The 27,360-nt window shown below is 51.6% G+C and overlaps 14 protein-coding genes across 14 annotated transcripts; 7 read left to right on the top strand and 7 right to left on the bottom strand.

Annotated features, from left to right (window-relative positions):
* Window positions 1-114: 114 nt before the first annotated feature.
* BDQ94DRAFT_141486 (putative serine/threonine protein kinase (Prp4)) lies at window positions 115-3,393 on the bottom strand. Its single transcript, XM_026765846.1, has 3 exons — window positions 2,209-3,393; window positions 1,940-2,160; window positions 115-1,854 (listed from the first exon to the last, which is right to left on the bottom strand). The coding sequence occupies exons 1-3, from the start codon at window positions 2,928-2,930 to the stop codon at window positions 380-382; spliced, it is 2,418 nt and encodes an 805-aa protein (XP_026627471.1). The 5' UTR covers window positions 2,931-3,393; the 3' UTR covers window positions 115-379.
* A 125-nt stretch (window positions 3,394-3,518) lies between these two features.
* BDQ94DRAFT_169391 (translation machinery-associated protein 7) lies at window positions 3,519-3,861 on the top strand (the record flags this gene model as incomplete). Its single annotated transcript, XM_026771283.1, has 3 exons — window positions 3,519-3,540; window positions 3,610-3,699; window positions 3,767-3,861. 3 exons carry the CDS (start codon window positions 3,519-3,521, stop codon window positions 3,859-3,861), a joined length of 207 nt encoding a protein of 68 aa, XP_026627472.1.
* A 303-nt stretch (window positions 3,862-4,164) lies between these two features.
* Window positions 4,165-6,807, bottom strand: BDQ94DRAFT_19668 (uncharacterized protein). Its single transcript, XM_026775195.1, has 3 exons — window positions 6,310-6,807; window positions 5,996-6,223; window positions 4,165-5,930 (listed from the first exon to the last, which is right to left on the bottom strand). The coding sequence occupies exons 2-3, from the start codon at window positions 6,160-6,162 to the stop codon at window positions 4,364-4,366; spliced, it is 1,734 nt and encodes a 577-aa protein (XP_026627473.1). The 5' UTR covers window positions 6,163-6,223; window positions 6,310-6,807; the 3' UTR covers window positions 4,165-4,363.
* Window positions 6,806-7,104, bottom strand: BDQ94DRAFT_19645 (uncharacterized protein). The gene has a single exon (XM_026775194.1). It carries the CDS (start codon window positions 7,041-7,043, stop codon window positions 6,855-6,857), a length of 189 nt encoding a protein of 62 aa, XP_026627474.1. The 5' UTR covers window positions 7,044-7,104; the 3' UTR covers window positions 6,806-6,854.
* Window positions 7,105-7,392: 288 nt separating this feature from the next.
* BDQ94DRAFT_169393 (cytochrome b5-like heme/steroid binding domain-containing protein) lies at window positions 7,393-8,141 on the top strand (the record flags this gene model as incomplete). Its single annotated transcript, XM_026771284.1, has 4 exons — window positions 7,393-7,405; window positions 7,473-7,500; window positions 7,588-7,825; window positions 7,911-8,141. The coding sequence occupies 4 exons, from the start codon at window positions 7,393-7,395 to the stop codon at window positions 8,139-8,141; spliced, it is 510 nt and encodes a 169-aa protein (XP_026627475.1).
* A 136-nt stretch (window positions 8,142-8,277) lies between these two features.
* Window positions 8,278-11,114, bottom strand: ish1 (double-strand break repair enhancer MSC1). The gene is made up of 5 exons (XM_026775197.1): window positions 10,401-11,114; window positions 10,281-10,331; window positions 10,076-10,223; window positions 9,227-10,018; window positions 8,278-9,174 (listed from the first exon to the last, which is right to left on the bottom strand). The coding sequence occupies exons 1-5, from the start codon at window positions 10,483-10,485 to the stop codon at window positions 8,667-8,669; spliced, it is 1,584 nt and encodes a 527-aa protein (XP_026627476.1). The 5' UTR covers window positions 10,486-11,114; the 3' UTR covers window positions 8,278-8,666.
* Window position 11,115: 1 nt separating this feature from the next.
* Window positions 11,116-12,687, top strand: BDQ94DRAFT_19771 (PQ-loop repeat-containing protein). The gene is made up of 3 exons (XM_026775198.1): window positions 11,116-11,527; window positions 11,588-11,845; window positions 11,911-12,687. Exons 1-3 carry the CDS (start codon window positions 11,460-11,462, stop codon window positions 12,479-12,481), a joined length of 897 nt encoding a protein of 298 aa, XP_026627477.1. The 5' UTR covers window positions 11,116-11,459; the 3' UTR covers window positions 12,482-12,687.
* BDQ94DRAFT_141508 (nuclear transport factor 2 family protein) lies at window positions 12,397-14,038 on the bottom strand. The gene is made up of 6 exons (XM_026765847.1): window positions 13,946-14,038; window positions 13,759-13,776; window positions 13,527-13,591; window positions 13,383-13,454; window positions 13,214-13,312; window positions 12,397-13,099 (listed from the first exon to the last, which is right to left on the bottom strand). Exons 1-6 carry the CDS (start codon window positions 13,950-13,952, stop codon window positions 12,992-12,994), a joined length of 369 nt encoding a protein of 122 aa, XP_026627478.1. The 5' UTR covers window positions 13,953-14,038; the 3' UTR covers window positions 12,397-12,991.
* On the top strand, window positions 12,420-12,844 carry BDQ94DRAFT_19701 (uncharacterized protein). Its single transcript, XM_026775196.1, has one exon. The coding sequence runs from the start codon at window positions 12,506-12,508 to the stop codon at window positions 12,761-12,763; it is 258 nt and encodes an 85-aa protein (XP_026627479.1). The 5' UTR covers window positions 12,420-12,505; the 3' UTR covers window positions 12,764-12,844.
* Window positions 14,039-14,204: 166 nt separating the features above from the next.
* On the bottom strand, window positions 14,205-16,821 carry BDQ94DRAFT_141509 (uncharacterized protein). Its single transcript, XM_026765848.1, has one exon. The coding sequence runs from the start codon at window positions 16,756-16,758 to the stop codon at window positions 14,329-14,331; it is 2,430 nt and encodes an 809-aa protein (XP_026627480.1). The 5' UTR covers window positions 16,759-16,821; the 3' UTR covers window positions 14,205-14,328.
* Window positions 16,822-17,914: 1,093 nt separating this feature from the next.
* BDQ94DRAFT_19779 (uncharacterized protein) lies at window positions 17,915-18,375 on the bottom strand. Its single transcript, XM_026775199.1, has one exon. The coding sequence runs from the start codon at window positions 18,205-18,207 to the stop codon at window positions 17,962-17,964; it is 246 nt and encodes an 81-aa protein (XP_026627481.1). The 5' UTR covers window positions 18,208-18,375; the 3' UTR covers window positions 17,915-17,961.
* Window positions 18,376-19,716: 1,341 nt separating this feature from the next.
* BDQ94DRAFT_19782 (uncharacterized protein) lies at window positions 19,717-21,218 on the top strand. The gene has a single exon (XM_026775200.1). The coding sequence runs from the start codon at window positions 19,915-19,917 to the stop codon at window positions 21,172-21,174; it is 1,260 nt and encodes a 419-aa protein (XP_026627482.1). The 5' UTR covers window positions 19,717-19,914; the 3' UTR covers window positions 21,175-21,218.
* Window positions 21,219-23,412: 2,194 nt separating this feature from the next.
* Window positions 23,413-26,068, top strand: BDQ94DRAFT_19789 (uncharacterized protein). Its single transcript, XM_026775201.1, has one exon. The coding sequence runs from the start codon at window positions 23,584-23,586 to the stop codon at window positions 25,714-25,716; it is 2,133 nt and encodes a 710-aa protein (XP_026627483.1). The 5' UTR covers window positions 23,413-23,583; the 3' UTR covers window positions 25,717-26,068.
* Window positions 26,069-26,607: 539 nt separating this feature from the next.
* Window positions 26,608-27,112, top strand: BDQ94DRAFT_169400 (uncharacterized protein; the record flags this gene model as incomplete). Its single annotated transcript, XM_026771285.1, has 2 exons — window positions 26,608-26,806; window positions 26,886-27,112. 2 exons carry the CDS (start codon window positions 26,608-26,610, stop codon window positions 27,110-27,112), a joined length of 426 nt encoding a protein of 141 aa, XP_026627484.1.
* Window positions 27,113-27,360: the final 248 nt, after the last annotated feature.

A 27,360-nucleotide genomic window follows, 5' to 3' on the forward strand; every position in this document is an offset into this window, starting at 1 on the left:
GAGTGGCACGCGTCGTTAGTCGTCGGGCTTTGCCTCCCGGCGGGATCACGGATCATGGATGGATCCATGGGGCGTAGCGACTCACTCCGTAGCTGGGTTTTTGCCACTGGGCGTGCCCCGGATCCATCAACCATCATCCATTATTACTCAATATGGATAGTGGACGATCGGATGCATCCTCGCCCTTTGTTTAAACTAAACTATTGTAGCGAGTCGTCTTGTCATACTGTTATACTGGTGGCAATGATTTTCGGTGGATATATTGTTGAATTGAAGGGTGAAAACAAGTCCTACTATGACATAATATGTACAACGGATGGCCCGCAATCATCTCAAAAAAGTATACTCCATATAGAAAAAATGATCAGCTACACAGTAATTATGCCTTGGGCCGAGACAGAAACGGATGTTTCAACGCCTCTGTCGGCGTGCACCGCTTCTCCGGATTGAGGTTCAAGCACCGGTCCAGTAGATCCACAAATTGGGCCAGCTCTTTTGCCTCACTGTCTGTCATGCCTCGTGTCTCCTTGCCTCCCATTAGCCGGGTCTTCAAGTCCCGCGTGGGCTTCTTGAAGTCCAACACCCGCGTGACTGGTCGTCCGGTGATCTTATCCTCTTCCATGCTCAAAAAGTTGAGCATGTCATCGAAGTGCATCGGCGTCAGCGACCCTCGCCGCAGCAGCTTCGGCGGATATTTGCCACGGCATTCCATGATGGATCGTAGCATCTGGTTGTTGTTGCGCCCCGTAAACAGAATCTTGCCTGTGTACAGCTCGAACAACGTGCATCCGATCGACCACACATCAATGGCGTGGTCGTACGGAATTCCCAAAATAATCTCGGGCGCCCGATAGAATCGACTCACGAGATACGGTGTGATCTCGTTCTCCGTCGCCGGGGATGCTGATCCCAGGTCGCACACTTTTAGGATGTTGCGTTGCTCGTTGACCAACAGGTTATCGGGCTTGAGGTCTGCATGGAGAATGTTGCACTTCCGCATCAAGCTGAGTCCTAGGAATATCTGCTGGGCATACGCCCGGATGGCTCGCAGGTTCAAGCCAACGTCGCGTCCGAATTTCTTCAAGACCTCCCGCAGGTTCATGCTCAGGTTCTCAAACACCATGCAAAGATGTCCCTTGTGGTCAAAGTATCGCTCAAACTTGATGACATGCTTCTTGTCCTCCGGGTCGGCCTCGTGGAGCTGCTCCAGGATGCCAATCTCCTTCATGCCAGCCTTTCTCATCGTGTCGTTCTGGCGGATGATCTTGATGGCAACCAAGCCACCAGTCTTGGAGTCGGTGGCGCGTACGACCGATGAGAACATGCCCTTGCCTAGATTCTGCTGCACATGGTATCGTCCGTTAATCAACTCACCCAGCCGGACATTGTAATATCCTTCGGGGTCATCCCAGTTGTCCATCATGCTAATGTCGAGCTCCTTGGGCTGCGGGACTGCCGACTTAGCCGATGCATGCGTTGGCTGCGTAGTCTCCTGCGTGTCTTCAGCGAACATATCATCGTCATCATCCTCCGCGAACATGTCATAAGGATCCTTCGCTTTGGGCTGAGGCGGGGGTGGAACAGCATCGGGGAGCAGGATGTCCTGTCGGGAGGTCTGCGTTTCGTCATAAGACGCCGCAGACAACTCCTCATTAGCACCACGACTATCATGCTTTTCCCTCTCCGCTTTCATGTCCAAGGTAGGGTCGTAGTCTGCTGCAGACGGTCCATCTTTGTCCACACCGTTTACCGGTGCACCGTTCATTAGATCAGCATCCTTGCCTACTTTAAAGTCAGAGAACAACTCCCCTGGACTATCAGCAGGCGTCTCAGGTGCTGACAGTGGCGCTGATTCTGTAGATGAACATGCTGTTAGCTATTAACCCACTAGGCTTCGACACTCTGGGAGGTCAAGCAGTCAAGCGATCAAGAAACTCACCAGAAATAGCACTGCCTGATGCGGCAGTATCTGCACCCGGGATGGATGAATCTCTACTGCTTTCACCGATGTGTAGTGCCTGCAAACGCATCGGGGTGGCCTGGCCTCGGTACTTGGCCCGGATTGCTTCACGTCGTTTGCGACGGGCCTCTAGCTGTGCCGCTTCATCGACGGGCTCGGCGGGGGGTTGTTCCTCGTGAGTGTCGGACGTCCCATTCACACTGAGAAGGCATTAGCTCCGTACCAACTACCAGTTTATGGCAACCTACCTATCAACATGGGCATGTAAGGTGGCAGAAGCTTGCTGCACCTGAGGTTTCTGAGTTTCAGCATCTTGCTTAATACCTTGAGCGACGACTGGAGTGTTCCCTCGCTCGCTCACTGACTGTTCAATAGAAGCCCCCCTCCTGCGATTCCGAGAGGCAGTACTCTCATCTCTTGGAGACTCCCACTCATCCCCGGAATATTGCTTAGGCTTGCGAACTTCGCGATATGGCGACCGGCTCCGCGTGCGCGCGCGTTTCTCTCTGCGGCGATCAGATTCATCGCTATATCGAAGGCCATCGCCGTAGTGCTCCTCACGGTCGTAGTCATAATAGGAGGGCCGCGCGCGTCGGTCGGGTTGACCTCGTCCGTAGTACCGGCTGTCATCGTATCGGGAGCCGACGCGTCGGGGTGGCTCGTGTCGGTATCGCCGGTCGTCAACATGGTCATAATCATCATAATCATCGTCCCGGCGGCGCTTGTAGCCTCTGTAATCGCGGTAGGGAGAGCGGGACCGCGTACGCGAGGTCGACCTGGTCCTGGTCCTCGATCTCCGGTGGCGTGGCGATCTGCTCCGCGTCGCGGGTGCAGGACTAGCTCTGGTGGGACGGTCAACGATGCTGCCATTAAGAGGAAGTTTCGACGTAGTTGCCTTCGTCTCTGAACCTGATTCGATGATCTCACCCTCTGAAGGGGTCGATGGAGACCTCGACCTGCGGGACGCCATGGTGATATTACCAGGCTCACTCAGGGACCCTGGAGATGTACTAAAAGATGTGGGCTGGCTCCTTCGAGCAGCTTCAGAGACAAAAGAAGTAAGTCCCGGTTAGCAAAAACGTTTCCGACGAAGCGTTATTTGGGAGGAATGTATTGAGAAAGTCCAACCGGCTGAGAATGCCACGGCCCTTGCCCTTGACTACCGTCTCAAGAAAGCATGAGACAGTGTTTGAATGTATTTGTTTTGTTGGGGAAGATTCCCTTTGATCCTTTTCCTGTTTAAGCGGGAGAAGAGGCCGACAGAACCAGAATGGAAGGGGTGAAGGATGGAAAGACTGGATGGATGGAAACTTGGCAGCGATATGAGGTTGCGAGAGAAGCCAAAGTCGAGATGGGGAGATGCCCGGGCGGTGAGGGGCGGCCGCCGAAGATTTTGCGGCTAAGCGCAAAGGAGACTAGTGGCTCCCCGCGGGACAATCGCTGATAAGCAGCCGATTTTTTGCGACGCCGCGATTCTTCCCCTCCTTCAAGGCTCACAGCAAGCGCCACTTGACTTCCTCTTCCTCCACGCTCACTTACACTTTTATCCTACGACACAATGGGTGGTCAAAGCAGAGAAGGTAGGAGGCCACCACCCATATTGACAGCACATTCTTGCATAACCTCATACTGATCCATCTTCTGCACAGGTGGCAAGGTCAAGCCTCTCAAGTCCGCCAAGAAGGAGAAGAAGGAGCTGGACGAGGATGATCTCGCCTACCAGGCCAAGAAGAGAGCTGGTATGTACTACTGTTATAGCCTCTCCCTTCGTGGTCAACGTTTTCTAACCACATTCGGCATCTACAGAGGAAAAGGCCAAGAAGGAACTCATGGAGAAGGCCAAGGGCAAGGGCCCCCTGAACACTGGTAACCAGGGTATCAAGAAGTCTGGAAAGAAATAGTCGGGCTGTGGGCACGAGGTTCTATATGTCCTCACGAGATACAACGAGCTACGACCCACAACTCGGTGTGGAGTATTTGCATATGCATTGAGCACTAATTCCATGAGCAACCACTTTTCTTTGACACCTTTTCATTTCATGCAATAATGCACCTTTTGCTATTCACCAGAAATATCCATACCGTCAATCACCAGGATCAGCTTCAGAATTAGAAGCCCCAACAAGCGGAAAGGGTATCATTGCGCACGGCACAGTAAGAAGGAAAGATAGCCCACCGGCATCGTTAGGAAGAAGTAAACATAAATCCGCTGTATGCTGCCCAAGGGTATTCGCAACGCTCAAAGACACGCCCCGGCCAATATCCAGCAGCAGGACAATTTGACCAAAGGATGGTGAAAAAAAAAGGAAATAAACAAAATGACAATGATAGAGGAATAAAGGGAAAGGAGGGGAATGCTGAAAGATACCCAGAAAGAAACTCCAAGGCCAGAGCTGATGCTCTTCAACTAGTCACTCGTTTGACCCACAAGCTACCCCCACCAAACCCAAGATCGTCGCGCTTTTTCCAGGCCCTGAACAGCTTCAGACCGATTTCGTGCTCTTCCCGCTTGATCTCTGCAAGTTCTGATTCAAGGCTGGCGACAGTCCGTTTCACCTCATCCCTGGCAGCCATGTCGTAGGCAACAGAGCTCGGCTGGATCACTTGGGTTAATTCATAGATGATCGTGTCGATGTTCGTTCTCCGGCGCGTCAGTGTGTCTCTGCGAGCTTCTAACGTCTGGATACGGTTCTGAATTTGTTCCTCTGGTGTAAGTTGTAGCTGATCCTTGGGCGGTTCGGCTTCAGGGGCTTGCGCCGGCGTGGGCTTTCTGCTGGGTTTCTTTGCTGGCGCGACGGCACTGGGTACAGGTCGTTTTCGTGACATGATTGAAGGGACGTGTTCAGTGGACTGGGATGCGGCATCGATGCTACCGTGTGCACTTCCAACGGAGCTGGCTGTTTCCGTAGGTTCATATGTAGTGGCGCTGAAGCGGCTTGCAGGTTGTTCGGCCGCGTCATCAGTTGTCAACTTGAGGTCAGCCAACGATGATTCCCAGTCATCCGGTGCGGGGAAGTCCACACGGGGTGGCTCAGCACTGCTGACAATGCTGATCGGAGCCGGTTCCTCCGGGGTTCGTGTTCGGAGATTATCCCTGCTCGTTGTGTGCCTAACCTTCTCCGATGCCTTTGGCTTGGAATCACCAGCCGTGATCGTGGTCACAACAGTGGGAACGAACCCGCAAGCGGCATAATCGGGTGTCGTGCTGTGCGCTTCCCTCAGCCGATCGTTACTCCGGGACATGTGCACACGTGATGGTGATTTAGCCCTCGGCCTTTCCTGGATGGGCGCTATTATCGGAGCTCGTCCACTAGGTCCCTTCCAGGGCTCGCGCACGCCGGGTGGGAGCGAGTTTTCGGTTTTGGACACCCGGGTGCGTGGATCCGACAGTTTCCGTTTTGAATTCAGGTGATCCTTGCTCCAGCCAAAGATATTTGAGCTATGGGATGAGGCAGGCTTTGCCGAGATTTCGGTGCGGAACGAAACGCTGCCAGGAGTTGTCGGGCCAGACATGCTCAAGTCGCTGGGCGTCAGCTCGCCAGAGAAGTCGTCCCATCTAGATGTCTGGCTTCTTGAGGACTTGGGCGTTTGTAGCCGGTCTGCCTGCGAGTTGGTGCGCTTGCGCAAGACGGGCAAATGGCTAGCAAATCTAGTGTTCTCCTTGTTCTCCATGGATCCGGCGCTTGAATCGATTCTGAAGTCGTCTTCTATGGGTGAAACACGCGAGCTGTCGCGACTCGCCGGTGGGCGTCCGAAGGAGATAGGCGAATCAGGGGGCGAAATGCTTGCACTTTCGGGTCGATACAGGTCGTGAGTGAAGGTAGCTGGGTCTAGGAGATAATTATGTGATAGGCTAGCGGAACGCTGGTGAGGCTGGTCACCAGTTGCAATGTCCAGGGCATGGGAGGTGGACGCGACCCGTCGACCTGTGTCGGGGCGTTGCGCAGGAAGGAGCGAGTCCGTAGGGTTGCTAGAACGCGTTAGAGAGCACCGCTACTATGATTACCGTCAGGAGAGAAGGATGAAACGACTTACCGGGCAATCGCGGGACGAGACTTGGGATGGGCCAGTGTGTCACTGCTCTGGTTGCCCGGAGCGGGGGACAGAGACCGGTAGACACTATCATCTAGGGTCTTGTCGATCAGTGTAGGCTTCCCGATCACGGGCTTCCGCGAACGATGGAAAGACATTTTCCCCCACATGTTGCCGGTTGGACTGTTTCGGTGACAAAATTCGTGAGATCGATGAAAATGGGTGGTGAAGCTGGTTCAACGAATAAGTATCAAACCCCCGCGAGGCTAGAACTCGAGTCGAAATGTCCGGAATGTGACCCGTATCTCAACGCATACCTTTAAAGTATTTCTAGATCGTGGTGGAATGGCTAAGCAAGGAGTGACACAAAACGGTCGCTGATTAACATAGAAAAAAGCAATATATGGCGAATGTAGGTGGGTTTCATGCAGCTGACATGCCTGCACGTCAGGGAGTAGAGCTGGATTGGAGTACAGCAGAACGAAGGGGAGGGAGAAAGAGAGAGAGAAGACGGAGGAGGAGAACCAGTGGAGAAGAGCGAGTGGACAATTAATTAAAGGGCTAAAGCTGGTGTTGTACTACAGATAAGACCAGACAATTGGCTTGAAAGAAAAAAAGGGCAAAAAGATGCACGCAGATGCAAAAGCGAGGGAAAGAATGGAGCAAGAAAGAAAAGAAGAAACAGCTAATCAAGGTGGCCCCCCCTCTCTTTGAAAGCAAACCGGTTTGCCTGCGTGCGAGAGGCGGAGAAAAGAGTAGAAGGGATGAAATTAATGAATGAATGAATGAATGGAGCACGGAGAAGCAATTGACAGCAGCACCAGCACCACTTGGATGCAGTCGGGAGGATCCTGTTTCAGACTCAGTCGGTTAGTCGAGGATGGTCCTTCAATTCTAATTTTAACTGCCCCCATGGTCGAGAGCAGCCCAACGCTCCATCGCAATTAGAGGAGCATCCCAAAATTAGTAAAGTGAACCAAAGAGCAATCTCCGTCGCACAGACTCTCAAACGGTCTCCAAGGATGGTCCGATCAGTTGATCTGCTCTGCATTAATATTCTTTGGGTTAATCGTCCGAGCAAAGACTATCCACAAAGTACAGAGTAAACAAACATGAGAGAGAAACACGAATGCCTGACCCATCAGGCATTCACTAGGATAATCTCACGTGCCGATAACCGTGCCGTACCGTATCAGTACCGTAATCGGCCCTGTGTCTCCGCACCCAATCCCCCTTCGCTGATTGGCTCCTTTCTCCAACTTCGTCATGATCGCGAATCCCGCGGCTCTCCAACTCCAGCATCATCATCTCTGTATTCCATCATCTTTCTCCATCCACCTCCCCCAAAAGTCCACACACATCTATACAAAATCTTCTACTCTTTCACTAATTCAATCATCATGTCCACCCCAGGTAATTCCCATCTCTATAAAATCCCCTAATCAACAACATCATAAGCAAACTAACTCCATCCCTCCAGACGAAGCCGTCCCGCCGCCCGCCGAAGTGTCAGTGCTTACTACCCTCACCTATTCCCCTACAAACAACAAAACCACTTCCAATGAACCAAACACAGTCACTAACCATATACAAAGGATGACAATCGCCACCCCCATAAACCTCATCCTCCTCTCCCTCTTCGTCATTCTCGTCTACCTCCAACTCCGTCCCAAAGCCCCCGTCAGCCTCCCCAAGGGTCCTCCTCCCGTCGTCTTCCGCACCTTCACCCCGACCACTCTCCTCCCTTTCAACGGCGAGAACGACGCCCCCGTCTACCTCGCTGTCCGTGGCCGTGTATTTGACGTTACTCCCGGCAAGAACTTTTACGGGCCGGTAAATACCCCCTCTCCCCTTCTCCTCAACACCAATACCTCTCCGGTAGAAGTAAGATACTAATGAGGATCTACAAAACGTGCAGGGCGGACCCTACGAGAACTTCGCCGGTCGCGACGCATCCCGCGGTTTGGCGTGCCAGAGCTTCGATGAGGAAATGCTCACCAAGGATCTGAAGGGTCCGTTGGATGATTTGAAGGATTTGGATAACGAGCAGTTGGAGAATCTGCAGTCGTGGGAGGAGCGTTTCTCCGAGAAGTACTTGGTTGTGGGGAAGCTGGTGGCGGAGGGGGATCCGGAGGCTGAGAATGCTTGATTTGCTATTCTTATTTCATGATGGCGGAGCGTGGTTGATGGGTTGGGATGGTGGTGTCGTGAATTGTGGTTTGAGATCGGCGGAGGGCTAGATGGATGTACGTTTGGGGCCGGTTTCAAGGGATTGATGATATTATCAAATTCGGGTATAAGCGATTCATATCTTTATTAAAAGCCTTGGTATTTTAGTCATGCTGAATGAGGATCATTTCAATGCAGTGCAACGGTTTCGGGATTTTAGATAGCATTACTGATAGGATCGAGTTGTTGTACACTGATTGCATTGTTCGAAATATCTCAATAAAACTAAAACTAAAATTTATTACTTGAAATTCCACTATCCGGCCTTCTCTCCCGTCCCCAACTTTTGCAACAGCCAGATTTCAGTAAAAATCATAGACCGTGTCAACCACCTCCCCGAGATTGCAGTCATTATGTGATGTCATAACGTCGTATCCCACGAACAACGCCCCCGGCAAACATGAACAACACCGAAGGAAAAGTATCAGAAGTCAGGTTGGCTGGTTTACAGCTCGACCCGCATGCTCGAGGCAGCATGGGATCCCTGGGCCTTGGCTTTCTCAGCAGCCTCAGACCCCTTAGCCTTGGCCTTCTCAGCGGCTTCCTGACCCTGGGCACGGCCACTGGACGCGCCGATCTTCAGCTGATCCAGAAGCCACTGGCCGGCCTCTTGCATCTTAGCGAAGATGGTTCCCGAAGGAGACGAAGTGCCATAGCGGAAGTATTCCGCATTGCGGCGAGCAGCGGCGCGGAGTTCGTTGATTCCGGAGCCCTGGTAGACCGGGATGCCGTACGAGTCAAGGTAAGCCTTGAGATCGGAATGGGTCCAGGTGTCGAAGGCGGAACCCTTGGCTGCATCGGTGGCCTGCGCCATGTATGAGGTGGCCGATGCGAGGTTTGCGCCTCCGGCTTTGGATGCCTTGGCGTAGTTCTCCTGGGCTTGCTTGACAAGCTCGTCGCGAGTAATGTCGGCGCGGTGGGCTGCCTTGGCATTCATGGAGGACAGGTACTTCCTATATGTATGTTAGAGAATGTTGTCTAAAGTTATCCAAGTAGGAGTCTTACTTCAAATGCTCGGTGTCCCAGGTATCAAAGGTCCAAGCAGACCAGCCAGTAGCTGCCTTGTGGCTGTGGAGCCGCACCTTAGCAAGGAGCTCGTCACGCTTGTTGCTTTGAGGAACGGGAACTCCGCGCGCATCGAGGAAAGCCTTCAAGCGCGAGTCGGACCAGCCTTGAATTACGGTATCGAAGGTATCTTGGGCCTTGGACTCGGCAACATCGGTGGCTTTGCCGTATTCGTTACCAGCTTTGGAGGTAGCGGCTCCAATGATCTGAGTAGCGGTGGACGAAATGGTGGCAGAGGCCTCCGAAGCCTGGCTAACCAGAGAGGCGCGGTGCTTCCTCGCCAGAGCCACGAGTTCATTGCGGCGAGATCCTTGGGGTACCTTGACACCGTGTTCATCGAGGAACTTCTTCAGATCGGAGTCGGACCAAGCCTTGAACAGGGCATCGCTCAGAGTAGCCTGCGCAGCTTCCGCAGAGGCAGAGGCAGAGGCAGCGATGCTCTTCGCGTTCAAACTGGCCAGTCGAGCATTACGACGAACCGATGCAATAAGCCTGTCGCGCGTGGTGGGCTGTGGAACCGGCCAGCCACGCTCATCAAGCCATTCCTTTAGGTCAGACTCAGTCCATTGCTCGTATACCCAGTTACCAGGATAGGCGACAGCCTCTCCAAGCTTCGTGGCAATAGACTCATAGTTTTCGCGAGCAGTTTTCAAAAGAGTATCACGCTTGCGAGGCTGGGGGGCAGGAACACCATGACGATCAAGGAACGCCTTCAACTGGGAGTCGGACCACCTGTGTAGACTATTAGTATATTCTAACTACATGAAGGACAATCTCGCATAGACTTGCGTGTCAAAGAGCCATTCCTTGGCATCATGCCAGTGATCATGAGAGTGCTGTGTAACATGTGCCAGGGGCTTCTGGACTTTAGCTTCCCAGTTGGACTTCACTAGGGACTCGAGATCCTTGCGGTCGGCCGGCGATGGGTACGGGATGTCTGAAGACTTTGTCAACTATGCTTCATGGGAAGAATATATGGGAGGAAGCAGCATACCATGATCGGAGAGCCATCTTTCTAACTCAGTCTCATGCCATTTGTTGTAAACTAAGGGGTGTTAGCGAGTGTCTCGATGTGGAGCAGTCAAATCAGTCAATGGTACAGAAGTTGACATACCAGCCTTGCTAAACCAGCTGGATGCTCCAACCGCCTCAAAGGTTGCAAGCGCAAATACCAGATACGAAGCCAAATGGAGCTTCATCCTGGCGAGATGTAGAAATTATATCGAGCGTTGATTGCTGTTGTTGTTTGCTTATAGCGTCAAGGTTAGCTCTCGATTCACCACGAACAAGAACATAAAGTATCCGTGAGAGCAACTTACAATTGTTAATTGTGAGATCTTAAGCAAGAGAGATTAAGATCACTACGTCCCGGGATGAAGATATTTATTGGCCGCAGAGCTGACGATCTCTCGTTAAAGAGAGAATCAGGGAGGCGGCGCGGGATGAGCATCGAGTGACGTATGACGAGGAGCAGGCCAGCTTCCCCCAATTCTGGCGTCATCGATGATAGAGTGGCCCATAGTTAGTGCCCCAGCTGCAGTTGAGTAAGCTTTGCTGGCTTGCTGGCTGACTCCATTCACTGACTGCCAGTCCTTTGTCCCACCGCCTACGACCGAGGGGACTTTAGTGACTTGGTTGATTCTGCAACAAACAATATACACCAAAATATACTATTGATGTTTCTGATGCAAGGCACATGATCTGCCGCTAACTCTTTAGGGCGATCGGCCCAGCCTTGCCTATTTGGGCAATGCGGAGACGGGCGATAAGGAGAACAACTGCTTAGTTATGGCTAGTCAGGGAACTAAACTGCTAACTCATTCCTCCTCCTCCTTCTATGGCACTATCTACTTAGTACCTACTTCCTACCTGACAAGTCATCCTCATCCACTTTCTCTGCCTCACAGGTCCAATCAACGCGGGTGTGTGCTGGTATGAGAATGTTGTTTTAGGATCCAATAATCCGCCGCTGTCTCGGGCCGCCTCCGCCTTTCCTCTAAACCGCCCCCTATGCTCGGGGTATATCTTCAGGTCCAGCTGTGCTCGACGTCCCACTTGCTGAATTAATTGACTGGATTCATTTTATCTGTCTGGAACAGTTATCTCTGGCTCGTGACAGCCATATATCGGGTATATACACGACTTTGTGTTGGTCCAGTCATAGCTTGTCGACATGGACCTCTCCAATCCGCGATGCGAGCATCTGGCCTCGCCGGATATCAAAAACTTCATCCTCTCCATGTACGTCTTTCCCTCTAACCATTATATATCCTACATCATACCGAAGCTAACTGTAACCAGCCTCATCGTCTTCGGAATCCTCCTTTCCTACACCCCCCAACATGTCCGCATCCTCACCATGAAGACCTCCTTCGGCATCTCACCGTACTTCGTCCTCCTAGGAACCACATCTGGTTCCTCGGCACTAGCAAACGTGATCTCCCAACAACAAAGCCTTCACGACATGGCCTGCTGCAAGCAAGTCAATGGGATGGGCTGTTTCGCAGGTATCCTCGGGATCCTACAAGTCGGAACCCAATGCCTTTGCTTCTTCATCATGTAAGAACCCCATCATCGTCGTCAAACCATCCCATCCCAAACTAACCACCAACTAACCCATCCAGCCTATTCCTCTTCGTCCTCTTCTTCCCCCGAAACACCACCCACCTCCCCAAATCCAGCCCAACCTACCGCACCGCCGTAACCGTCGCCGTCATCTGCATCCTCCACGCCGCCTTCATGCTTATCACCACGCTCGCTGTCGGCTACACTCGCCCCTCTTCCCTCCAGGCATGGTCCAACTTCTGCGGCATCCTCTCCGCCCTCCTCGCCTCAATCCAATACTTACCCCAGATCTACACGACTCTGCGACTCCGCTGCGTCGGATCCCTCAGCATCCCCATGATGTGCATCCAAACGCCCGGCAGTCTCGTCTGGGCGGGCAGTCTCGCAGCGCGATTAGGTCCAAAGGGGTGGAGTACATGGGGTGTATTGATTGTGACGGCTTGTCTGCAGGGAACGCTGCTCTGCTTGGGTGTGTTCTTTGAATTCCTGGGACCGAATCGGGGACATAGTCATGAAGGGCATGATAAGGATACTGAGGTTGTGAGGGGAGGGGACGGGGAAGAGGAGGTGGTGGCTGAGGATGATCAGGACTTGCCGTCGGAGGAGACTCCGTTGTTGAGGGATCAGTGAGATCTTCTTTGGTATGGTTGGATTATGGCTTTTGGAAAGTCTGGTATGTGGTCGAGTGGTTTGGAGATGCAAAAGCGCAAAACTGTACTTCTTGTCCCGTTCTATTCAAGATGCCATGTATATCCTACCTATATACCTTGCTTGGATAGACTATACTTCTTGGCTGCAATGTATCAATCGCTGCTGGCGCAGCTGTATGTCATTGACTGCTCATTACTAAGTTCTAGGCTCGAACATGGAACAGTATGCCATCTATATCCCACGGTGAAAAGAAATAAATAGATAGTATGCGTGTATCAGTGAACAGGAAGAGAATAGTAGAAACGTTCACAATGAAGGAAGGGGAATAGATTGAAACACAGCAACCAAAAGCACGTGTCGATCCTCTTATAACTAATTCATTATCTTCATCTCATAAAAGCTGCCTACTGAATAGGCCAAGCCATGGGCCCCCTGAATCACCCATCACACACGTCACATCAAATCCCCGCCAATTCCCTGCGTCGTAATTTAACCCATGATGAGACGGAAGATGTCGTTGAAGACGTAGTAGCTGCCAGCCTCGGGGTTGAGAGTGAAGGTCTGGGTGTAGTTCATGGGGCGGGGCTCCTCGTCGACCTATAAGAAGAAAAGAAAAGCGAAAAGTAAGCCAAACGAACAGCAAGCCAACCTCGGTTCATTTTGCGCGAAGGAATTGAAGGCATCTTCCGCCAACAAAAGCAGGGCACGTACGATAAGGGCACCGGTAACCATGACGATGATGCTGCCGTTAACAGAGGGCTGAGCATCGAGAGTGGAGATCTGGTGCTGGACCTTCTGGAAAGGAAGACTCTGTATGATTACGTTGCATAGGTCAGTAAGCCGATAATGGGTCTCAGTGAAGGCAGATGATAATACTAACCGTCAGCTTCTCCATGATGGGGGCAACACCCATCTGGGAGGCAGTCTCGAAGGTGAGCATAGAGTTATCGCGCTATCGATTTGGGGGTATATAGGTTAGTTTCTCGGGCCTGTAAATGGTGGAATGCGGGGTGATTCAACATACGTAGAGACCGGCCAGCTGCTGACGGTCCGCGTCAAAGGTCTGGTAGTAGAATTGCACAAATTGCTCTGTTCGTAGCGACATATGTTAGGCCATGTTATGGGCAGTCTATTGGGTAGACTCGGGTATCTGCGACGCAGATGGAATCGGAGGGGTCTGCCTGATGCGACGATGCATGCAGGTCATCCCCTGATCGACGGGAGACGGGGGCCAGAATGGAGGTAATAATACGTACGTGCGATGCTCTGGAAGTCTAGATGTTTAAGGCATTGCGTTAGCTTTCACTGTCATGATTGTATGTGAAGGTGGTTGTATGTTGGCCGTGGAGGGGGCCTAAGAGCCTCAGGGAGGGGCAGCAAAACACCAGACGAGGTAGATGGGGTGTCGCATCGAGGAGAGCGGCGGCGCAAGTGTGGACTTACCGGCCATTTTGATAGATGTGTTATTTAGGAGATCTAAAAAGAGGAGGATGCGAAGAGATGAGGCAGTGGCAGTGGGATAGACAGGAGGGAAAGAGTCGAGGTTGACATCAACATCAAAAGTATTTCCGTCGCGAGGGGAATTGTGGGGCGCCGCCAGGGTCGGTGCCTTAATACCCTTAAGGCAGCAGCATCACTACTTACAACTTCACTTTTACCCGTTTCTACATCAACAACCAGCATTACTGTAAGGTACTAGATAGCGTACATCCTTGGCTCCCTTGGAATATGCCATAGTACGAGAAAGGTATCGTAATCCGACATTATAACTATGTAATATAGACATATCGTTCCACCTTCACCACCCATACCCGAGAAGCCCTATATTACTCCTCGTCCGAATCGGCAAACATATCTTCAGCCTTGGGCCGCGGCTTTCGGGCTGGCGGTTGATACTCCGGTTGGGCTGGTGGATCGGCTGGTTTTTGAGGTTGCTCTTCCGACTCTCTGGGATCTTCCTCTGGAGCAGAGTCTTCTTCCATAGGCTCTCCATCTGCTTCTTCCAGGTCACTGTCCTCCATGGGCTCTCCATCAATATCACTCATAGATTCCCCATCAAAGCTCTCAACTCCTGCCGGTGCAGCACTCGGCTTATCGACATCCATTGGGTGCGGATGCGTTTCAGGGGCTCGCCCAGGATCAAACTTGCCGGTGGTAGCATCTTCATCGACTGTTTTCCAGCGGCTCTTGTTCTTGGAGAATGCACTCGCGGCGCGTTCGGCCTCGGCCTTCTCCCTCTCTTCTCGTAGCTCCTCTTCGGTGAGCGGCGGCTTCTCAAAGATCTGGAAGAAGTGTTCTTGGCTTGACTGCGGAAACACACACCAGCCTTCCCACAAGTGAAGAAGAGTGCCAACGCTGCGCTTCCACTTTTCGGCCCTCAGTCGTCCCCATCTAAAATCCTTCTCAAGTCTCCCCAGATGTTCGAACACCTGATGTGTTTTCAACGCAGACTCGAAGAGCTGCCGATACCGCCAAGCATGTCGCACGCCGCTCGTGGCGGAAGATGAGAGGATGTCGGAAACTAAATAAAGCCCAACTAACTTTGCAGCTGATGTATCCAGATTTTCCTTCGTCGATGGCCGCCCTTCCTCAGCGGGATTGTCCTTGGCTAGGTCTGCTTGTTCCCGACGGGCAATTCCTGTTTCTGCCTCACGATCAGGGTTCGCCCCGGTGTAGGCGAACGGGTTCATGATGTTTGACACAATCATTTCCACAACTTCGTCAGCCCCTGCGCCTGCGTGCTCAATGGCGAAAGCCGTAACCCGAGCAACATCGCCCTTTCGTAATTTGGCGTGCGTAGTCGGTAGGCGAGCAAGCAGATGGGTTAGCTTGGCCTTCTGTAAAGGATTCATATAGCCCAGTCCCTCGTTGGCGGCGCCAGGGCCCTCTGCTGGTGGTGCCCCACCAAGATTTCGCTTTTCGTCCTCATAATCAGACATCTCTTCGTCAGAGGAGTCGTAGTCATCGTCCGTTACAAACTCGTCCATGCGTGTTGTATACTCGAACTTGATATGTGCCTCCGGAGGGGCCCAGTTTGCACCGCCCTCGAATATAGTGCATGAGGGCTGAGGTCCGCCTCTTCGATGTGCAGGGGGGCGAGTGTGGGTGAGAATCTCCCACAATTTCCACCTATAGTACACACCACCGGCACTTCTAGCATTCCAGATCCATGCCCATTTCTCGTCCCTTTGAACCTCGGGTCTGCTCATGAGCAGCGCCTCAAACTCCGGCCCATAACTCAAAAGGTTCTCCAGTGTCTTGTGTATCAACTTCAGTTGCTTCAGATCCGACGGTGCCTTCACCTCAACCTGAGTAGAAGGGCCACTCCTCCCATAGGCCGATCCATACGACGATGGTGGCGCAAATCCTCCACGATGCAACCCCGGGGGTGGAGCACGATTCAGTCGTCCAGGGATATCGGGCGCTATCGACTTGGCGCCAAAAGGAAGAGAGCTTGCGGAAGACAGGCCGACAGTGACCGGCATCGTCGAGCCAATAGCGGCAGAGGAAAGGTGTCTCGATATTGTCAAATAGTATCCCCATCCTAGGTATCTGTTTTGCAGGGCGCTGACGGTGCTATCAATATCCGAGGCCGCAGACTCATTCGCCAGAGTCACAATGGCGGCTACCGATTTCCGGTCGTTTATCGGCTGACCTGGGGGGCGAAGGATCTTGACATTGTCGACAGTCAGAACAGAGGGTATCAAGGACTTGAGCACTGAGGGTGATGTCCCCGGCGGTAGAGAAGCAAGATATAACGTAGGTTTCGCGGCAGCCCGTTCAGCCTCTTTCGCATCACCAGCTCCTTCATCCTCATCATCCGAAGCACGGAAAGCCGACGCGGCAGCCGGTGCAGTATTATCAAATCCCAGTACCCCCGACGCTGTATCCCGATTCCGATGTATTGGCTGGAACCCTTCATGTGTGCGCTTTCTCGGAGGAGGTGGTCCTAGAGTACCAGGACCGCTCAAGCGCGGCCCCGAGCTCGTGAAATGCCGTTTCCCAGGGCCTCCAAAGCCTGGGTTTTTGGGCGGGAATCGGCTCAGTCGTCCATCAGAGGAATGTCTGTCTTGAGCTGGCGAGTCATCTTCGAATGATTTGACGAAGTCCTCATACACGGCGGCGGTCTCGGCTTGCTCGCGGGCTCGTTTGGCTTCCGCTTCGGCTTTCTGGCGTTCAAAGAGCGACTTCTTGGGGATTGCGGACAGTTTGGCCGAGATGTCCGGGAAGCCCTTCGATTTCGACTCGTCCGACATGGCGGCCAGGCTTCAGCGGCAAGAAGCCTCTTGTTGGGGGAATAGGTATGATAGACAGAGGGGGGATTTGGAGAAGCTGGCTGGTCGGTCGGTCGGCCTTTGGGCGCGGAGGCGGAGATAGACCGGTGACGGCCTGAGGCAGAAATGCATCACGCATACCCACTGCAACTACGTCTTGCTACATTGGGATGCCATCTGCATGATTATTTGCTACGATTAGACTACAAGTTGTCTCCTTTAGTGGAGAACTGGTAGCCAGACTCTTCCTGAGCAGACGCCTACTTCATTATCTACACACATCATGGGTAGCCATGATGCAAGGCCGCAATAGCAACAAATTTGATCAATACGGCGCCAATGGCCATAATCTCAGTGAGTGATGCAAGCTACGAGATGCCAGCTTACTGGGGAGCGCAAAGTAGCAAAAGCAAAAAGAGATGCGAATGAGCCCAGCCCGGCTCGATCGGACAATCTTACGATCTGGAGTCGAACGCGCTACCAATTGCTATAGGCCCATTTGTTGAAAGCTTTCCGTAGCTTCGCTTAGGTAAAACCATATCGTGCTGATCGTGGTTCCATATGGAGTATGCGAGCTCGTCGATTGTTCTTGGAGATTATGTTGATGAATACAAACAATAGTTCATAAATCACGGATGATTATTGTTCTTTCATTGAGATTTGAGTTTGTTATGGCACTCTTATACCTTGGTGATTAAGATAGTGATAAGTTTGCTTACCCCGCGTTCTTTGTCTCATTTCTCGTTTATGCCCTCTCGTTCTTTCACTGTGAATGCCTAGTGGTGATATGGTACTAGCTGAGCTTATATTTATATACTACATTGTGCCGTTATTTCATTTTGATCATCTAGGTTCATATGCTGTCATTGGCTTGCTTAGTGGTTGGGTCGCATTGGAGTCCTCCATCGGCGTCACTGGGTAAGTATGTGGAGATATATTTCCGTAGGATCATGCACAAGTCATGCCACCAACCCTCGGCTACCGGTGATTATCAGCGAACAGTGCTGATAGTACTACGGTACCCCAAAACTAGTACACGCCAGCTACAGGCAACCATACAGAGGATCCCCACCTGCTCTCAACTGGAGTGACACCCAGCCATGTGCACATGGTTGGATAGTATAGAGGTACCGCGGCTGGAATATTTACCTGGAAGCACTCATAATGGGTAGTATCGTGAAGCGCTTATAGTTGGCTGCATAACAAGACCCCGGAGCTGTAGACCTCAGCTCCAGTGGCCCTGTCCATGGAGTACAGTAAATAAGCTTGAGTACCAAACCAGTCGTCATCGATACGACCAGGCTGCTTCGCGCCAAGGGGCTTACAGCCGCCTCGTGCACCGGAGGCATAACATAATGGCACCGAGAGTGCGCCACTGGAATCGAGAAGCGTAACAAGAAAGGTCACATGAGAATAGTAATGGACTTGCATTTTCAGCCTAACCAGTGATGGTTATGACATGTAGTCAGAATGAAAACCATAATCCGGGAACCTCCTCCTGAGCTCACGGTGACTGCGCATTCTTGCCTGATCAGCAACGAAGTCGTAATGTATATCTGATGGGATATGCAGGAAGCTCGCATATGGGGATACCAGACAGGGCGGGACACCCTATTAGCACATCATATAAGCCCACTGTTGTTAAGTATTGCGAATATTCTCGTACTCAGACCCCTAAACAGGTGCGAGGACATGCAAAGCTAAGATGACGATCATACCGCAAGACCAAAGGAAAAAACCGTGCATGGGATCGAGCGATGGTGATATCAGTGCGTCACCGAAGGAACGGAAGATGTCTGACGTGTGAACGAGAACCTATGCATGCCCACTAGTACGCTTAAAGTAAGTAATACGTCCACCAAATTGCTAGACATATCCACAACAAAATCGGAAAAGAACTGGAACCGATCACTGCAAATCGACACCAAAAACCCTAGGATGCAAGAGCGCTGGAGGGAGAATCCCAGTGATTCCATTCTCAGGCAGCCAATACTGCCCGTCCACCAATAGACGTGTAACAGCACAGCGAATTTGGGTGCCCCAGCTCGAGAACCTGCAGGCCCCGATGAAAACCCGCGTGTGATGTCGGATTATCCCAGAAGTACCACTGGGCCGATTACGAGTTTCGCCAGTTCCACTTGGCCCTGGGCGATTCCTGGTTACACGACCCAGGGACTGATGTCAGACATGTAGCAGCAGCCTTATGCCCACCTAAGCCTGTTTTCCAAACCAAAGTGTCGAGACCTGAATGGCGGGAGATAATTCATGATCCAGATCGAGGGGTTGGGAAAATGGACAAATGAAAGGTCTGGCCGGGCTTCAGACAGAATCTGCGGACTCCGTCGGTTGTGTCTGCTGTGAATATGTAGTCTCCCCACAGGACGTCCAGGGTACCTGACAGCGGATAGCCCAACCACATGGCATACCCAATGTAGGGAGTTCACGATGGTGGGCCATTCGAGACAACCAGTCTAAGCCAGCTGTGAACTGTGAGGGGTTATAGTGGCTCCGGGTCTTTCTCTTGATTGTTGTGGCCTGGTCATCGTTGGTTCTCAGCAGATTGCAGTCTGACTGGTGAATTGTTACTAGCCAGGACTCCACTTTCAGATCCACTGTTTCTTTGAAGACCAGTGCGTGGAACCATCCACGGGCAACTTCCTCTACTGTTGTGATATGTGAACGGTTCAGCCAATCGGGCCGGGTACCAACACCAAAATGAAAGAACGATTGCCGCTTAATCATCTTTCTTGATCAGAACCAAAATATGGCTTCGACAATGGAGAGCTTCACGTTGTTGATCATCTGAAGCCATACTAACGAACAAAGGCACTTTATCGGCTTATAAATCCTCGACAGAGGCAAAGCCCGCCATTGTCTGAGACACAGGGACAAGATGGCGGCTGTTTCATGGCCTACTCGTTGCTTGGTTCGCCATCTTCCAGAAGCCATAGTTGTAATCAATCACCCTAGGAAGTCATGGAATCCCCGTGTCACCATGGCTTGCGGTCTGATTGGCTTAGTATATAGACATCTCATGCCGTCCACGACAGAATATGTCGATATCATTTATAGCAAGCTGGCATCATAGCTCTGACATAGAACCCTATCCGTGCCATCACTCGGCACCAATCATTCGCTATGGGCAACTGCGTTTCTTCATATTGGGGGAAGTGGGCGTTGTGTCTCCGAAATAACGAGACTTCGACCAGATCCTGGTCTCCCACAGGCTTCGATGTTAGCTCACTTTTATCCCAGTCACTATCCGAGCAGCCATCGACCGAGCCGTCATCAAGTGAGCAGCCACCAACTGAGCAGGCAGTGACCGAAGAACCCCGAAAAGCACCTCAGAATCTCGATACTCTTCCTGCAGAGATCTTCGACACGATCGCCAGCTATCTTGACCAAAATGAGCTCTATAGCCTCTACCTCGTCTCTCAGGGGGTGAGTAGACTGGCATACTCGTCCATTCTTGCTTCCTTGCACGCCAAGAAACATACCGGACTCACACCCAGGGAGATCGAAAACATCCACACTCTGGCGATTGACTCGACCATTAATCACCTTCCCAGGTCGTTGCATGTAACTGTGCCCTATATCGGGCACAGTGCTGCACGGATGGTAAGTTGGGGGCGTCTATCTTACGATCGAAAGGCCCTTCATGAGCTTCCAGAGATGAAAGCATTAAGGCAGGACTTGAATCGGTTAGTCAACTGCAAAGAGTTTCATTTCACGCTCACCAGGGCAGGGTCAACTTTGGAGAACAAAGTCATGTACATCGAGGACGCTCTTTATGCGGTTCTTGCTGAAAACACCATCCCAGTTGAGAAACTCATACTGGACAGCAGGGTTGTCAAGTCGCGGACGAACGAGAAGTCAATCATGCATCCAAATCTTGCTCGGGTGTGGAGGCGCCTGAAGTCGCTCAAGATTACAGAGTCGCCCTCATTAGATTTCTCAAGAGGTACCGCTCTCTCCCACATCCTTCAGCACGCCCCAGAACTTCGAAGCCTTTCCCTTCACAGTCTAGCTGATACCCCTGCACGTCGCTCAAAAATATTCAAACTAGCCAGCTCCGCGAGCATACGAACTAACCGGCTCGAGAAGCTGAGGCTCTCATATCTCACAGTTGAGCCGGAAGATTTGATCATGTGGCTGACACGCTTTAATAGTACTCTCAGGATCCTGGACCTTCATTCCATTGGCCTGGCGCACGGAAGCTGGGTAAATGTAGTCCAGCACATCCTAGACTCATGTCCTAACTTGCAGAAAGTTGTTGTGGACTACCCGTGGGTTTCTGAATGGAACCGGCGTGCATGGGATAAATTTGAGTGCTCGGGGCTAGACATGCGAATCAAGCTAGAGCAATTCAAGCAGAGCGCCACTGAGGCCAAGATCTAAACTGTCGACGGGGACGTCCTGGCAAGTATCCACTCGTTTATGTACAAAAGTACCATTTCTGTACAAGTTTGAGTTTGGGGATGCTGTCTAATACATAGATTCCTTGTGTTTGTTGTGTGTACATTTCTGTGAACATTCCCATATTTTTGTCGTGTCTATCGCATGTTTGAGGTTCCGATCTATGTGATGTAAGCTGTCCACCCTGTCGGTGTTTGCTTTTCTTTTGTCAAATTTTCTTTCCTTCTTTCTTTTTTCAACCCTTCTCATTCATTGGCCCCTGATTAGATGGTTCCTGACAGACAGGTACCTACCGGATGCCATGGGTCGCCCACCATCCAGACCACCCCATGGTATAGATGACCGGCAGGAGATCATGCATGGTAGCGAGCCAGGCTACCAGCACTTGCTTAGACTATTGCACTTAGCATAATGATAATTCAGTAATTGTGTTCATCCACTGTGTCTGTCGTCACCTGACACGAAGCCTGTGTGACAGGCCGGAAACGGCGAAAAGAGCGTCCGTCCATTCCTATGATATAATCGCCCGAGCGCATGATAACAGACCGCGTAGATCTTTGAAGATGCGTGCATCCTTACCCAAGCCAGGGATTGCGCCCGCCTTTCCGAATTCGGCCAGATAGAGTTTTCCGAGCCATGCACTACTTCAACTAGGTCCTCGCGGGTTCCACCGGCAACACCTCACGAACCCTTCTTCAGACTCGGGCGGATATGACTAGACCCCTCTGTCTCCAGTAGTGGCCGCTAGTTTGGTTGGTCCTGGCCGTTTTAGTTTTTCTCGTTCCTCGCTTTTTGCCTCCAGCGAGACAGTCCGCCTCCTGGAGGTTGTCCGAACTCGAGGCGGATCATTCCCGATCGAGGCAAAGAAGCTGTGGGTTTCCATGTGTACGGTTAGTTTAGCTCAGTTTGGCATATTTGATTGTGGAGGATAGGGCGGATCAAGGGACCAAGGAAGATGAATGAATGGAAAAATGGAATAGAAGGAGAAGAAAAAGAAGAAAAAAGAAGAAGCGCCCACAACGCAGAAAAAGAAATTATCCACCGATCGGATCAAGATCACCTATGGAAATGGGAAAGGTCCGTAGACGAGATACTTGGGAATTAGCGAAGTCATGCTGCCAAGGAACGGGATAAATCCGGAGCACACCGCTTGGAACTAAGGGAAGAAGCGACCGGCATCTCTGCTGCAGCAGGCGCCTCTGACGACGATGGGGGGAAGAAAGGTCTGGTGGTGTTTCAGGCCCAAAGTTGCTTCATTCGCAAGGAGGGAGAGGGGGAAGAGAGAGAGGAGAGTGGGAGTGGGTGCGTTACTTGAGTGGTCACGCCTCCACGCCGGTTGTTTGCCGGGGAACTTTGCCTCATACTTTCAGCGCCGGATAGGCCTGGAAAGATGACAAGAACCATGGCCAGTGTTTCATGTCTGTCATTCGAATTTTTCTTTTCCTTTTGTTTCTTTTTTCCCCCCTTCATTTTTCGATTATTCTTACCTACATAAAATTAAGTGGGTAATGAGTGTTCTAGGCCAGTACGGCAGAACAGAAAGAAGGAGGTAGACTACCCCGTATCTGTCACTACGACAGCGCGACTAGATAGATAGATAGTAAGTAACCCGTAGTGGCGAGGCGCAGCAAGTAGCTACATACCACAAATAGAACACACATCGACTATGACGGGGAGGGGACGGAGTATCTATCTCTTGACTACGCAATAAGAATGAATGGTTTGATAGTTAGTTATTATTTATTACTTCCTCAATGTCAAATCCATCCTTTCGTTTTCATTAGCTTGATGATTGATTATTATTATTATTATTGTTGCAATCCAGCGTCACTCTCTTTTTCTTGGGCCCCAAAGAAAACAGGCCGCCCACTTTTTTCGCTCGTTTGCCCACTTCCAGTCCGCGCTAAACCCCCTTCGGCCACAGTTCGGGCGGCCCTGGCTTCCTGAGGCAGCAGCCACTCCGTCCCCAACTCGTCGACTGACTTGAACTGTCCTTGACTGGCTTGAAACTCGGCTCTTCTTCCCCTTCCCTTCTCCTCTTCTCTCATTCCTCCCTCCACTACCACTACTAATCACCACCACTTACCACCACCATCACGACATCCTACCCTCTCCCACTCCATCCCACCAACGCTTAATCCTCTCTATCCTCATCCTATCGTTTTAGATTCCTTGCTTCTTGTGGCTGTCGTGATTTATTTTTATCACTCTTTTGTCCCCTTCCTCTCCTTCCGACTCGTCACTCTTTCCCGCTCTCGTTCTCTCTCGCCCTCCTTCGTACTCTCAATCTCCCCTACTCGATAACCGGCTTCAGTCGACTAAGGTGACTGGCCGATTCCTCTGAGAGATTGATTGAAACAAACAGGTAGCCCGACAGGGCTGTTTAACGCCATGTCTGGGCGTCTATCATCCGACCACAACCGTTCCTTCTCGCAGTCCTCGCGACCCCCGTCTCAACAAATCGATTCAATGCATCATCGTTCCATGTCTGCTCGCTCCTCCAACCCCAATGTCTTCTCCGACGAATACTCCTTAGAACCTATTGATTCCGAACAAGCCACTCTCACCCCTCGAAGCCCCTCCATCTCCTCCAGTGTCTCCTCCAACACCCTTCGTGGCTCAGTACCACAACAGCAGCAGCCTAAGGCCTACAACACCATTCCTCCAACTGATGCCGAGCTAGCTGAGGACCCTTTCGGCGATGAGGCCCGGGTCTCTTTCGATGAAACTCCCCACAGATCGAGTCTTCCTCCGAAGGGGGTGGATCTAGCAAACCGCAACTCCGTCGCGTCCACCGCTCCTTCCATCACCAGTCGCAGCCAAAGTGCCTCCTCGCGTTTCTCCATGCCCGTTCGGGCTTTGAGCCCTTACACAGGGGCAACCGGTCCCAGCCATCCGTATGCGATGTACCCGCAGGTCGGCGTTAGTCGCTCTCCCAGTGTGGCCACCACATCGACATTACGGCCAGTGGACCGACCATTGGAGGACACGACTGCCCCTCAGCATCCGTATGCGATGTATCCACAGAACGTGGTGCCAGAGGATGACGGAATTGACAACTCCATGGTCCCCCTTGGCTTTCCCGGACACAACGCGCAGGTATATCAGCGACCACCTAACCGAGCCGATGACGATCTTGGCGACCTCATTGGACCGGATGGCCATACTGAACAACTTCCTCCGTACTCTCGTTATCCCGAAAATGCTGTTCCTAAAGTGGAGGGCACCTTTGCGACCGTCAATGATGCTGGCATCATACAAGATGAAACTCTCCATAATGAGCGTGCTGGACCACTCATGTCGGAGGTTTCCTCAAATACACTAGTGATGGAGAATACAACCAGTGGAGGCGGTATCGGTAACGGTAACGGTAATGGAAACAGAGGCTTAGAAGAGCCGCCAGTCACTGGGGTCATGGCATTTGAAGAGAAATTAAAGAGTAAAGGCAAGAAAAAGGCATGTTGTGGATTGCCGGTCTGGACGCTAGTTTTGGTGGGAGTGGTTATGCTTATTGGAGGGTGCATTGGTGGTATTATTGGCGGCGTGTTAGGAGCAAGAAAGGCAGCTGAGCAAGACCACGGGGACAAGCCCAGTCGCCCACATATCGTGACGGTGACGGAGACTCCCAGGATGGACGCAACTCCAGTGACGGCCACGCCCACCAATCTGCTGACGCTTCCTACTGGCCAATACGCTATTCCCGCATCTCCTAAAAACCAGTCGAAATTCTGCGTGGCTGATTCGGACTACCGGGTGTCGTGGGGTTGCCTCAATTCGGGCAAGATCCCCATTATCGTTGGAGGCACGGACGAGCAACGCAATATCACATTCGAAGACTCATACGACAGTGCTTATTCTTCTTCACTCACTTACGGTGCCCAGCAGCCCGTCTTCTCTAACCCTACTCAGAATTTGAGTATGATGATGGACTCTAATGACCTCAGCTTTGGCCCTGCTTTGACATTCATGACGTTCTACGATAAATTGGTCATTGTGCCGCAGGATAGCTTCCCGTCGAGCTCGTCCTCGAAGCGAGATTATGTGACTGAAGATGAAGTTGTATCGAGTATGCTGAGTCGCAAGGCAACGGCTCAGGCCGGCGACAAGCCGTGGTTCTGTTGGTGGAATAGCACGGTCATGGAGTTCTTTTTGTACATCAACGAGACGACCAAGGAGTATCAGTACAGCAGTACCGCAGTTGTGACGACGACAAGCACTCAGATAGCGCAGGCCACTCAAGGGAGCTCGAACTCCCACTCCAAGAGAGACAGCATCGCCGACTACCCTCGCCGAATCAAGATGGAGGAGAAGCGAGACAACCCTTCGGCCGCCAATCCATACTGCCAGCAGATGCAGGTTCTGGATGACGGCCAAGTCGGTCCGATTTCGCAAGAGACAGTACAAATCAAGGTGGTTCAACCCACGCCGACGACGACCGTGGAAGCCGCCTCGGGGACATCGCAGACATATACGGCCAAGGCCGAATATGAGAGTGTCTGCTATTGCATATCCCTGACGGACTGATGCGACGGGGCATGAAACGAAGAACGAAGATGAAACGAGAGCGTCTTTATTTTTCCAACGTGGTCTCTTACAACCACGGCGTCGGCGTTAGACCAAGGAACGATTTTCTTCTCGACTCACGTGCATACGAATGATTGTCTTGCGAGACTGCTGGTTTATTTCCTGGGTATGAGATCCGGTATTGTTGACTGAGTACGGCGTGCATTCCGTGTATCGCACACCCCTGAATCTGGGTGGCTTTTGTCCTTAAGCTATTTCTGGTTGATTTTGGCTTGCCTGGTTACATTGGCACATTTTGACATTTTTGTCCGACAGCAGTTCGGCGGCGTTTTTGGGTGGGAAACGGTGCCAGGCACTATACACTACGGGCATGACAAGTCATTCGTTTAATTCCGTCGAGGCCCACAACTTCTGGACCTTTCCTTGCTGGTTTTTTGTTTTCTATTACTTCTGTTATCGGCGGCCATCAATGGGATGGCGTTTGGTATGTGGCATTTCGACATGTTCTGGCAATATTGTCCGAATTCATCTGCTCTCATGGGCTGAATCAGCCTAGATAATAAATCCTGGGTTCAATAAATGTTTTGGGTCTCGCGGGCGAGCGTAATGAGGGCGACCACTCGGTGGAACAGGTAAATCCTAAGAACTGGGGCGATGTTTGGTCGATCCATGAGTTGCGAGGGAATGACCGGTCGGCAACGTCATGACGATCGCGACATCGACCTCTGCCTACTATATAGGCGACCAGCCACTGATTGAAGTTACTCCATACTATCTTTTTTTGTCAAACTACTATCAACTATCTATGATCTATCTATCTGTCTGTCTGCTAGATTGTGTACTTTTCACTACAGATATACCATCAATTACCAAGTTTGTTCATATCCCACCATGAGCGTCTTCCTCCGTAGCCGCCTTTCCCAACGAGCCACACCCTCCATCGCCGCCCGCCAACTGGCTCCCCTTCGCAGCGCCTACCCCCTGAGGCAACGCTTCTACGCTCACAGCTCCTACGGGGGCGATGGCGAAACCGAAGCCCAGCAACCCGATAACCCACGGAACCAACCTACGCGAGACATTGAGCACCCAGGTATGCAACAGTAACGTTATACACCGGTCACAAGGTACTACTCTTCCCAGACGCTGATTAACTTCCAACCTATTTCTAGGTCCACCTCCACCGGACACGGGATCCAATTCTAGTGCGAAGAGCAGCAGCGGCAGTAGCAGCAGCAAGCAGCCGTCGAACAAGGCCCATCCGACTCTAGCTGATGGGGACGAGTCGCCGTATGTCGATAAGGATGGACATACCACGGCAGATGCGCCCGAAGATGTGAGACGGCATAATGAGGACATTGAGAAGAGGGCGGATCGGCCGACGGAACGTGCTGGTTGATGCTGTGGGTAATTAATTGGCCTGTTTTGATTGTGTTGTATGTATGTATATGTTCTTTCTGTTTTGTTTACTTAATCTTGTGATGTGAAATAGATTGTGGATGGAGTAAATAGGACCACAATATGTAGTTAACCTATCGTGAGAGAGAAAGAGGAAGGGAAAGTCCGTGCTCTTGTCTGCTCCGGATAGTAAGTAGTAAGTAGTCTAGACTGGCCACGTTACGACGAACGCGGATCTCCCGCGGCAAT

Source organism: Aspergillus welwitschiae, assembly GCF_003344945.1.
Source record: "Aspergillus welwitschiae strain CBS 139.54b unplaced genomic scaffold BDQ94scaffold_12, whole genome shotgun sequence".
Lineage (NCBI taxonomy): Eukaryota > Fungi > Ascomycota > Eurotiomycetes > Eurotiales > Aspergillaceae > Aspergillus > Aspergillus welwitschiae.